This window comes from Melopsittacus undulatus, chromosome 6 (assembly GCF_012275295.1).
Source record: "Melopsittacus undulatus isolate bMelUnd1 chromosome 6, bMelUnd1.mat.Z, whole genome shotgun sequence".
Lineage (NCBI taxonomy): Eukaryota > Metazoa > Chordata > Aves > Psittaciformes > Psittaculidae > Melopsittacus > Melopsittacus undulatus.
In genome coordinates, this window is record NC_047532.1 from 10,631,268 (window position 1) to 10,644,106 (window position 12,839).

Below are 12,839 nucleotides of genomic sequence, written 5' to 3' on the forward strand. Positions count from 1 at the left end.
GCTGAGGCAAAAAAAATCTCCATCCCAAAATGAACAGAAATGATGTACTGATACTAGTTCTGGTGTGGAAGAAAGGGAATATCCTCTAGATTTCACTGGATAAAACTTCCAACCTGTTCCCAGCAATTAGCTTCCACAAACTAACAGCTGAAATATAAATCTCAAGTAGTTGGAAGAAGAGGGTGGTCAGATCTTTGATGCCACTGCTGAAGACTGGCCTCTGGGAAGAGCTCTGGAGAACACAGCTCATTTGATACTTAGGACAAGGGGTGATGGGCTTAAATTTAAACAGGGGAAGTTCAGGCTGGATGTAAAGCATACCTTCCCTGTGAGGGTGCTGAGGCGCTGGCACAGGGTGCCCAGAGAAGCTGTGGCTGCCCCATCCCTGGCAGTGTTCAAGGCCAGGTTGGACACAGGGGCTTGGAGCAAGCTGCTCCAGTGGAAGGTGTCCCTGCCCACGGCAGGGGTTGGAGCTGGAGGAGCTTTAACGTCCCTTCCAATACAAACCAGTCTGGGATTCTATGATTCTACAATCTACCTCTTAGTCTATTACACAGTGTATTTTTTCTACAAGTGATAGGTAATATGAGGACATGCCAAGCACGAGCACATACCTTAACTCCTCCTCACCTACAACACATATGATTATGATTTAAGAAGGAAGGTAAAAGCCTTTAACTGCACAGGTTAAAACCATCAAAGCAGCCTCTTATTCTTTGAGCTTCTGAATTGTTAAAGGATGTTAAAAACTTCTTGGGGGAGCTGATAACAGCCTCCAGATTATCTGACAGCTGGAAAACAGCTCTTAAGACTTGAAAAGCTCAACCTGTTCAGCTAATTAAACAAAGATTGAGCAAGTGACTTGATGACAGCATTTAATACCTTCTTACAGGATGAAAACAGTGGGGATCAAAAGCTCCTCAATTTAGTCATCAGTGAGGTGAAGCTGAAGCCAGATACATTCAACTGAGAAAACAGACAAAGAAGTGATGGGCAGTTTCTGGGAAGAATTACTTCCAATTTACGCATCTCCTGGTATATTTGGTTTGAGCAAGTTTAAGGGTGGACTTAGACAAACTACTAACCATACGAGCAAGCCAGCTAACTAAAAGTAACTGGGTCTTGAAAAGAGCCCTGGGGACAGTGTGACAGCCTGCAGGCGGTCAGGCTAGACAGCCTGATGGACCTTCTGGTCTGAGATGCTGAGGATCTCTTCTTACTTATCCCTGAAGCTAAGCCCTGAGCAGCTTTCCAAGATACGTAAGAAAAGAAACCCCCTCCAAACCAACAACTGAAGTCATATCCAACCATTTTACTATAAAGTAAGCTTTCCTTCTACTGCCTGTTTATGATATGCTGGTCTGCGCCAATTCAATGGGCAACGTTTTATTTGTGGGCTGTATCACACAAAGCCACAGAACTTGGAGCACAAGTGTGATGAGGAACAGCTGAGTGATTGCAGGGGGGTTTAGTCCGGAGAAGAGAAGGCTCAGGGGGGACCTCATGGCTCCCTCCACGTGCCTGACAGGAGGATGGAGCCAGGAGGGGCTGGGCTCTGCTCCCAAGGAACAAGGGATGGGACAAGAGGGAACGGCCTCAAGCTGCACCAGGGCAGGTTTAGATGGAGCTGAGGAACAATTCCTGCCCCAGAGGGTGCTCAGGCATTGGAACAGGCTGCCCAGGGCAGGGCTGCAGGCACCGGCCCTGCAAGTGTTCACACAGCGTGGAGATGAGGCCTCAGTGCCATGGGTTAGGGGTGGCCTTGGCAGGGCCGGGGAACAGTTGAACTTGATGAGCTTGAAGGGCTTTTCCAACCTGGTTGATTCTATGAACATGAGAAGAAAACCTTCATGCTTGCAAAAGCTAGTAGTGATCTAACTGTTCTGTACCTGCAAACGTTGCAAAAGATAAAGCACCAAGATTCCAAGATGTAGATCCCAAGCCTACATCTTCAGTTAGGGTAAAACAACATCAGATATTCGCAGAGGTTTCTTAAATATATCAATGATACACACACATGTATATGTATATATTCTCCATCATCTAAACTGTTGCACTTGTGGTACTCATAGACTTGCTTTCTTTACTGAGCAATAAAACCACCAGCAATGTTTACTTTAAAGGCTTTCCAAAATATTTCTAAACTGACTTTCAACAGAACGCATAAGGAAGGGGATGTCCTACAAACATTTTACTAGTGCTCTCAGGAGTCTTCTGCAGAATCCCCAGGTACCACTGAGCACCACTGCAAACCCGCACCAAGAGAGCATCATACATCACAATGCAGATGCAGAACCATTCACTACTTATATGAAAACCACAAGTACTAGGAAGCAAGCAGGGAATCATGTAAATAGAGAGCTTCTTAAATCACAACCTTGACCTTCCAGAAGATACAAATTCAACATACCTGGCAGAACACAGGTTTATACTTCACGGAGAAAGCTTGGATCAGTTCTTTGGAGTCAGCACAGTCTTTCTGAAATTTCTCCACACAAAGGCACTTGGAGTGAATAAGATTTGTGGTGAGCTGGTTCACGTCCATCCACTGCGCAAAGAGAGTGTTCTCCTCCAACTGCTTCCCCAGAAGTTCCAGTCTGGCCTTGGCAGCAGAGTCCTTCTTCATGTATTCCACAAAGCCGTAGCCCTTGGAATGGCCAGTAACTTCGCTATAGACCAAGAAACACCTCTCAACATTGCCATAGGCACGCACAAGTTCTTCAAACTCTTCCAATGTAAATGAAGTGGGTAAATTGGTAATGCACAGCAAAGCATCTGTTGGCTGGAGTTGCACTGATATCTCTTTTCCCCGAAGAGAATACTGGTGATACTTCCGAATGGCGTTTTGTGCCTGCTCTCCATTCAGCAGAGTGACGAATGCTGGAAGAGACCAAAACAAGATACATCATAGAATCCCAGACTGGCTTGGATTGGAAAGGACCTTAAGATCATGCACTTCCAACTCCCTGCCATGGGCAGGGACACCTCACACTAGACCATGTCACCCAAGGCTCTGTCCAACCTGGCCTTGTACATGCCAGGGATGGAGCATTCACAACCTCCCTGGGCACCCTGTGCCAGTGCCTCAGCACCCCCACAGGGAAGAACTTCAAGCCTTTTACATAAACTGAACTTCCCCTGTTTCAGTTTGAGACCAACACCCCCTGTACTATCACTACAGTCCCTGATGAAGAGTCCCTCTCCAGCATCCTTGTAGCCCCGTTCAGACACTGGAAGAACTTTCTCTTCTCCAGGCTCAACAGCCCCAGTGTTCTCAGCCTGGCTTCATACAGGAGCTGCTCCAGCTCCTGATCATCCTCGTGGCCTCCTCTGCACTTGTTCCAACAGCTCCATGTCCTTCTTATGTTGAGGACACCACAACTGCACACAACGCTGCAAGTGAGGAGCATCACAAGAGCTCCTTTGGATGCAGCCCAGGATACATTTGCTTTCTGGGCTGTAAGCGCACACTGAAGCAGCTCATATTAAGTTTCTCATTCAGCAAACACAGCTTCTCTCCAGCCTCAGAGGTCATGACTACACCTCTCCCACACCTAAAACCCATCACTGTAAGTTATAGAGTCAATCCCAAATTCTTATTGTCCTGAAGATACAACACAGGTGTTTTTTAATACCCGGTATTCTCAACACCATGAGTAAGAAACTCAAAAAGTGACTACGGAAACACAGACACACGTGATCTCACCACTTGTACCACAGAATGTTGTATTTAGGAATCATATTCAACACATTACTAATTCTACTGAATATGTTTGATGACAGTATCCATATCTTCTCACTCTGGGGTTACTGGCTCTTTTGAGGGTTTCCAGTCCCAAAAGCATTTCACACAGTCAAAACCGGGAGGAAGCTGGAAGTCACCTCTGGAAGTCTTCTTCTGCAATCCCTACTCAAGCAGGGCCACCCAGAGCTGGTTGTGCAGGCTCATATCCAGATGAGTTCTTAGTATCCCAAAAGAGGGAGACTCCACATCCTCTATGTTTAACCCGTAACAGTGCGGATGACCCGCACGGTGAACAACAGTTTCCTAATGTCCGGGTGGAAACTCCTGCGCTCCCATTACATGTCCTGCCTGACACCAGTTGAATTAGAGGATGTAACAGTCGGCGCTGAACCAAGCAGCTGGAAGATAATTCAGGTGTTATCTTCTCCTGACAAACAGATGTGCAAAGCACAGGGAAGTCACAGAGAAACTTTGCTTTAGTTCACAGAAAGACAAACTGACATCTTGCAGTTCAATCAGAAAGAGGATCAGCAGAGCCAGGCACTTGTACAGTCAGGCTGGGCCAACAGAACATGTCTTCTATGCCAAAAGTATTAAAGAAAACCCCATAAAATCTGCTCCCTCTGGAAGTCCCCAGAACAGGTCCTGGCACCAGCACTCGTGATGTCATCACAACCAACCCCCAGCTCATAATACCCCATGTCACAATGGGGTTCATGACACAGTCAACCCCTGACCCCTATAAAGTGCAGCCTGGTAGAGGAGGAGATGAGAGAGCAGACTCACAGGCTCTCACACACCCACAGCACCTGTGCCCCATCCTCAGCCTACACACAGCCAGAAGATCATCACAGCCCTTTGGCACATGCAGAGCTACAGCACCCACTGGGTCTGTCCCAAACACAGGGCCCAGGAAAAGCTCAAAGGGGCCCACAGCCACGGTCACCCGCAGCTCCACAATGTCCACATTGGCCATACCCTGACATAGTCCTACTCCCAGAGAGAAGGTGCCCAAAGACACTGGCAACAGTACTGCTGCTACAGCAACATATCTGGAACTATTGAGGTCCACAGGAGGCTGAAAAGAACACCTGGGTAGACAAGGATCTGGAAAACAAAAGAAACCCTAGCACCATTCCTGCTCTTCTCACGGCCATGGAACAGGCAACACAATTCTCCTCGGAGGCCCATAACAGGTACAAAAAATATTGCATCGCACCAGACCGGCAGGAGAGAAGGCACCAGAGTGAGGCCTGAGAGCAGAAGCCATGCAGGGGAAGGCCACAGCAATGGTGCTGGTGCCCACAGCAATGCAATTTCATTTCTAATATGCAGCTGTTCCGGACAATTCCACACAGGCTACAGGATACGGATGCAACTCTATCTACCAACTAAAGGGATCCTAGATGCTTCTAGCCCACAGTCTGTCAGACAGCTCTCTGTGCTCTGTAGCACAGGTAAGGGGTCCTAGCATCTACCCTATCCTGGGTTTGCAAGGAGCTTTGTAAAAAGATGTACAAGGAATAAATTAAATTCCTCTCTCATTACAAGTACCCAAAGAGATCCTGGCAGCAGCACTCATGATGTCATGGCAACATTATCTCCAACACTCCTACACCATTCCACAAAGGAAATAGCCACAACCTCCACAATGGACCCCTATGAAAAGCTGCAGCAGCCCACACTGGCACAGGAAGAGACGAGACAGCAAAGACTTACAGGCTCCAAAACAACCACCTATCCCTGCCCCTACCTCATCCTATAGACAGGAAGAGGTGTCAGTGCTCATGGCCAAAGGACAGTCCGCACCACCTAAAGTATCTGTCCCACACCCAGGCAACACTGGCAGACAGAAGGTGCCTGTAGCCAGACTATCGGAGCTCCGCAGCATCCACAGCATCTCTCACAACTCCTCCTGCAACAGTCTAAGAGAAGGTGTCCACAGCAAAGAGAGTGTTACAGCCACTCATGTAAGTCTTCCACAGTCAAAGCTCTCATGCAGCCACATGGTACCTGCAACCAAGGAGAAAGGGACATCTCTAACACTCAACCTTTATGTAATCTCAGTCTCATCCGAAAGACGGCCAGACGGTGCCCACAGTCATGGACAAAGGAAAGTCCCACTGCCTAATGTATCTTTAAACCACACAGGCCACATAAGATAGGGCAGGCACAAGGAGCCCATAAGGACGGACAATGGGATCTCTTCACTATCCATGGCATCTCCAACACATCCTCACTCACAGCCATGGGCAAAGTGAGAGCTACAGCCACTGATGTACCTCTTCCACATCCAGGTCTCTCATGCAGCCACACGGCACCTGCACCCATGGACAAAGGGACTTCTGCAACACACACTGCTTCTGTAAGCTCATCCTCATCCTACAGACACAATATGCTCCTAGGGTCTGCAGAACCAAAGCACCCATTCTACCCATCCCTCATCTAAATCCATCAGACAGCACAAAGGTTCCCACAGCCATGCACAAAGGGACCTCCGGCACCATTCCTGCTCTTCTCATGGCCATGGAACAGGCAACAGAATGCTCATCGTAGGGCCCAAACAAGTACAAAAAGGGCTGCACCAGCCCAGATTGGCAGGAATAGAAGCACCAGAGGGGGGGCTGAGAGCAGAGGCCATGCAGGGGAAGCCCACAGCATTGGTGCTGGTGCCCACAGCAATGCAGTTTCATTTCTGAGATGCAGCTGTTCCAGACAATTCCACACAGGCTACAGGACAGGGATGCATCCAGACCACGGCTCCTGGATGCTCCCAACCCACAGTCTGCCACGCAGCTCTCTGTGCTCTGTAGCACAGGTAAGGAGTCCAGCATCTACCCCATCCTGGGTTTGCAAGGAGCTTCGCATAACGATGGACAAGGGAAATCTTACATTTCTATCCAACTGGACATTCCTACAGAGTTTCTGGCACCAGCAATCATTATGGTATGGCAACGTCATCCACAGCACAGCCAGACCACACCACAAAGGACCTAGAGACAAGCTCTGCAACAGACCCCTATGAAAAGCTGCAGCAGCCCACACTGGCACAGGAGACAACGAGACAGCAAAGACTCACAGCCTCCAAAACACCCACCTATCCCTGCTCCTTCCTCATCCTACAGACAGGAAGAGGTGCCAATGCTCATGGCCAAAGGACAGTCCCGTCACTTAAACTATCTGTCCCCCATCCAGGCAACACTGGCAGACAGAAGGTGCCTGTAGCCACAGACTATCTGCTCTGCAGCATTCACAGCATCTCTCACAACTCCTCCTACAATAGTCTAAGAGAAGGTGCCTACAGCAAAGAGAGAGTTACAGACACTCATGTAAGTCTTCCACAGCCAGGGCTCTCATGCAGCCACATGGTACCTGCACCCATGGAGGAAGGGACATCTGAAACACCCACTCATTCTCTAATTCCTGCCTCATCCCCAAAACAGCTAGAAGGTGCCCACAGTCATGGAAAAAGGAAAGTCCCACTGCCTAATGTATCCGCAACCCACACAGGGCACATAAGACAGGGCAGCCACAAGGTGCCCATAAGCACGGACAATGGGATCTCTTCACTATCCATGGCATCTCCAACACATCCTCACTCACAGCCATGGGCAAAGTGAGAGCTACAGCCACTGATGTACCTCTTCCACATCCAGGTCTCTCATGCAGCCACACGGCACCTGCACCTATGGAGAAAGGGACTTCTGCAACACACACTGCTTCTGTAAGATCATTCTCATCCTACGGACACAGTATGCTCCTATGGAATGCAGAACCAAAGCACCCATTCTACCCATCCCTCATCTAAATCCATCAGACAGCACAAAGGTTCCCACAGCCACACACAAGGGGACCTCCAGCACTACTCCTGCTCTTCTCAAGGCCATGGAACAGGCAACAGAATGCTCATCGTAGGGCCCAAACAAGTACAAAAAGGGCTGCACCAGCCCAGACTGGCAGGAATGGAGGCACCAGAGGGGGGGCTGAGAGCAGAGGCCATGCAGGGGAAGGCCCACAGCATTGGTGCTGGTGCCCACAGCAATGCAGCCTCACTTCTCCTTTGCAGCTGTTATGGACAATTCCACAGGGGGTCCAGGATAGGGATGCAATTAGACCAGAGCTTCCAGATGCTCCAAACCCAGCTGTCTGTCAGGCAGCTCTAAGGGCCCTGTACCCCAGGTAAGGAGTCCTAGCATGCACCCCAACTTCGGCTTCCAAGGAGCTTCGCAAAAGGATGAGGAAGGAATAACTTAAATTCCTCTCAAACTGGAAGTTCCCAAAAGAAATCCTGGCAGCAGCACTCGTGATGACAGGGCAGCATCAACTCCAACGCACCCAGACCAGTCCAAAACTGACGGAGCCAAAACCTCTGCAAACGACCATTACAAAAATCTGCAGCAGCCCACACTGGCACAGGAAGAGACGAGACAGCAAAGACTTACAGGCTCCAAAACACCCACCTATCCCTGCCCCTACCTCATCCTATAGACAGGAAGAGGTGAAAATGCTCATGGCCAAGGGACAGTCCCACCACCTAAACTATCTGTTCCCCATCCAGGAAACACTGGCAGACAGAAGACGTCCGTAGCCATGGACACTTGGAGCTCCACAGCATCCACAGCATCATAGACACATCCTACAACAGTTTAAGAGAAGGTGCCCACAGGAAAGAGAGAGCTACAGCTACTCATGTAAGTCTTCCACGGCCAAAGCTCTCATGCAGCCACATGGTACCTGTACCCAAGGAGAAACGGACATCTCTAACACCCACTCTGTAACCTTGTCCTCATCCTACAGGCATTAGATGCCCGTGCTCATATGCAATGGAGTATCAATCCGCCCTTGTACATCTCTCATCCAGGTCCAGCAGGAAGCTCAGTTAGCCACACCTATGGAGAGAGGGACCTTGGCAGCACTTGCCATGTCTGTACCCTGTGCATGACCACAGACCTTCAAGAAGTTGCCCACAGCTGTAGGCAAAGGCAGAGTTACACCACACAATGTAAGTGTACTGCTCTCAGGTGACTGGATTCATGGACACTGGGAGCACCCAAGAGAACCTCAAGCACACCTCTAGAACATGCTGTGATCACACAAGCAGCTGGAACGAAGAGGCAGCCCTGGATAAAGGGACTTCCACAAAACCCATAGCACCTAGATCCTCTCCTCATCCTATAGAGAGCCAAAAGGAGAGCACCAAACCTCACTGTGTCTCTCCCCCATGCAGGTCCTGGAGGCAGACAGATCATTCCCGCAGAGTGATCAATGCCTTCGTAGAGCGCTTTACAGTCACTCCTAACCGAAGACGTGTATCGGTGCTCAGATCAATGAGACATGGTGTGGAAACTGGCAATGTGCTTCTCAAATACAATAAAATGCCACTTCTGATTTACATTGTTTTGCTCTCCACTGTCCTGACACTGCATCACGGACCTCTCTCACAGGATACTATTTGGTATTCTAAGTACAGTTACATAAAAGATATGGACAGAAGACAAGGTCTTCATTGGGTCTTTTTCCCCAATGTTTGAGGTCATTCAGAGCTACTGCCCCAAGTTCATCAGTTATCTTAAATTAGTTTGTGGAACCAAGTGAAACCTCGCGAGGATTTAGAAGTTCTAATTGGAACCCTGAATTCTACAGAGTCTATAAAGTTCCAAATATGCCTATTCAAGTAAAAAGGCACTAAACCTAGCCAGAAGTACCCCAAACCCAAACAAAACAAAACAAAAAAACCAAAACCCCACAAATTTAAACCTCAACACAAATGGAATTCCTTACACCAACAGTCCACACTACAATCTGTATGGCCATCTTTGGGTGGATGACTGCTCCATTGTGTCTCTTGGCCAAGACAAAGAGAATACAAACAGAACACCCCCAGACACTGTCAAAACCATGAGCACAACCTTTGCTTCTTGCACAACGAAACTAACACCAAAAATAGTCTCCAAGATAAAGAACATGAGTAGGAAGAGCTGAGAGGCTTGAGAACTTTCTTGAGGTGTCCCTGCCCATGGCAGGGGGGTTGGAACTGGATGATCTTCAGGTCCTTTCCAACCCTGACTATTCTAGGATTCTACGACTGGACAGCCACGTTGATTCTGAGTCAACAGGGCCTCTGAAGATAGTTTTATAGCCTCCATGAACCCAGAGAAAAAGGAATTTCATTACCCAAGTAAGAAGCCAAGACAAAATGAAGCACCTCCAGTGTACTCCTCTCACAGTCATACAGTAAAACATAACAAAAATCATGTGAATAGGCAAGGTACTACACATATACAGACACACATATGTATATACCAAACACATACAAAGTAAAAAACTTGTTAGATATGAGAGCATCTACATTAAATGACTTCATCCTGCTCTCACTCTTTCCAAGTATTTTCAAGTGTTTCCTTTCATGCTGAACCCAGATGTTCAGTCTATTGTTAGAGACTACAGTACCCCCCATACAACCTGGCCTTATTCCAGCGTCACAAATCAAAGTTGCAAGATAATGGGACAGTAAAGCACTAATTTTTTGCTCCTTAGAGGCAGGTGTCAAGAAACACCCTTATCCTCACAGAATCCTTGTATCAATCTATGACAGCTACTGCACCAAGATCTTGTCCTGAAAACCAAGGTTGCCTCAGGAGAGAGCACAGGCTGTGGGACCGCTGCTCATCTGGAAGGACACGAACATGCGGAGAAACACTTGTCTGGTTCTGCACCTCACAAGCACTAAAACTCCATGAAGCCCCTATTTAGAGACTTCATTTGTAAATGGAGGCTCAGACTTCAATAACTCAAGAATTAACGGAGGACATTTCCTTCAAAGAAGAAAATAACGGCTTGTGGCTTCTATTACCTGGCACAAATGCATCAGGAGCTAGATACATTTTCCTCTGAGCAAGTCACAGGCACATGTGCTTTGCCCTAAGAGAGGCCCAGGCCCAGTCCATCAAGGAAATCAGACAGCTGAGGCTAGCTTTGTCCCAAAGAGATGCTCACTAAGGGAATACGCTGACATACACCACAGTGGCCCTACCTACTTTTGCCTGACATCAGTGGAGTTTCCAAGTTTCCACAGGTTTCCGCAGAAGGTGACAAACTATGCAGCCAAAAAAGGCACTGAGGGACAATCAAGATATGTGATGGCAGAGAAGTCAATGATTTCACACATGGCAGACGATGTTCCTCACTAATTTCACCACAGAACTCAAATGGATGACACTGGAAGACTGTAAATTCTTACCTGTTCTTTTATTTCTGTCCACGTAACAATACTTGATTTCATAATCTTTAAATAACTCATGGATTTCCTGAAAGAGAAAAGTACAAGTAACATCAGATAACTAACTCAATAGACCACAGAAGTGTATAAATCCATCTTCATTAAGAAAAATCCAAACCAAACAAAAAACTTGCACAATAAACAAAAGATTTCACCAGAGAAACCCTATCAAACATTTGGTTTAGAGCTGGTTATACTATTGCAGCAACCACATGAAAAGCCACCTTACTGAGTTTGATTAATTTGCTTTCTTTATATAAAGTCACATAAGCACAACAGGGTCTCCCGCTGAGTGTCTTTTGATAAAGATAAATAACATCACAGCTCATTCAAAACCACACACCCCCCCCACAAAGTCTCTCAAGTACAGCTAAAATACCACCCAGACAAGAAATACCGGCAGCATCACATCATGCACTTCACTGCGGGCAGGCAATGCTGTCATGAAATACAACAGTTGCTTCAGTTTCCTGTAAGTGCTCAAGTTCACTTGAACACATTTTGCTCTTTCAATTAATATTCTTTCAACGAGCAGATAGAGAACTGTGTCTTGAATACCCCCTGCAAAGTATCTTCTATCAGTTACCGCACAGATGCTCAATGAGGAATCCATCCCAAGAGCATTCTTTACTCCAACTAATTCATGGGAAGAGAGTAGGAGTGTGGGAGGGGTGGTATAGGAGCAAGGGCAAGAAGTGTGTACCGGTTTGCTACAGCTACTCCTCACCAAGAGCAAGGCGTCTACACATGCCCAACAAAACCTACAATTTAGTTCAGTTGGTGAGAATGCAGAGGTGAACATCAATCCTCCCCAGGAAGGAACCACAAGTAGCAACCTGGATCGGTTTAGTTGGATAAATCCCACACACAGTAGCAAAAGGCCATTTGTGTAAGCAAAATAATCAACCAGCTTTGTGTGATAGCTTAACTGCAGCCTGTTTCCAGTTGCCCAGCCTAGATGTCAGTTTGATAATACAATATATGCAGCCTAAAGGTTAATTGGGTTCTCCGTGACCGGTATCAGGTATATACCTTTTAGTCAAGCGGGCACCAATCTCTAGTTTCAGTACTTAACAGCTGTCAAATACTGCATTAATAAAATATGGGAGCATTTCTCCAGCTCCCAGACATCCTCTCATGGGATGTGATGAGGATGTGGCTTCTGAAGAGCAAAACAGGCCAGGCACAAGTCAAATATTCAAGGCCAGCAGGACATTTGAATGTGGGCATCTCTCTAACAACAATTAGAGGGTAGTTCATCTCAATCATGAGAGCCTGAGGAGACACTTTCTGCAGTTTTCTACAGCTCAGCTGCATTGCGTGGCACTGAACACTCCAAAGACGTTATTTCTGTCCCACCACACAAAAAGGGGACACACTGACCTTTTATATTTCCTATATTATGTTACAAGTGCAACTCTGAAAGTTTCATAGGATTGAGTAGCAAGAAATATCCTTTCACTCTTTTGAAAGTCATCTGTGAATCAGATGACTCCACATGATTTCCCAGTAACTCTTTGACACTTGAATTGAGAGGGAAAACAGCCTGCACTGAACACATCTTTGTGAATAATTGTGAGCTCTGATGTATAAAAGGATGAAAACATAAAGATTTAAAATGAAAATCCAATTCAAGGCTTGTAGGAAGGTCTTCTGCTCTCATGCCCACCATGGCAGGGCGCAGACCTCTGCAACCGGGTTTTGTTGTACTTCATTGAAAGCATTTTTCACATGAAGTGTTTGTGACAATTAACAAAACCAAAACACACTGTGCCAGCTCTTGAGCAAATGTATATTCCTTCAAATCAAACAGAT

At 47.1% G+C, this 12,839-nt stretch overlaps 1 protein-coding gene across 4 annotated transcripts in view; it reads right to left on the reverse strand.

Moving 5' to 3' along the window:
• Positions 1–12,839, reverse strand: part of RAVER2 (ribonucleoprotein, PTB binding 2) — a 38,517-nt gene that overhangs the window by 17,085 nt on the left and 8,593 nt on the right. For all 4 annotated transcript variants that reach the window (XM_034064353.1, XM_034064351.1, XM_034064352.1 and 1 more), the window contains exons 2-3: positions 10,986–11,052; positions 2,411–2,880 (exon numbers count right to left, since the gene is read on the reverse strand). In XM_034064353.1, the coding sequence (XP_033920244.1) occupies positions 2,411–2,880; positions 10,986–11,052 (537 nt within the window). The remainder of the gene's footprint in view (positions 1–2,410; positions 2,881–10,985; positions 11,053–12,839) is intronic.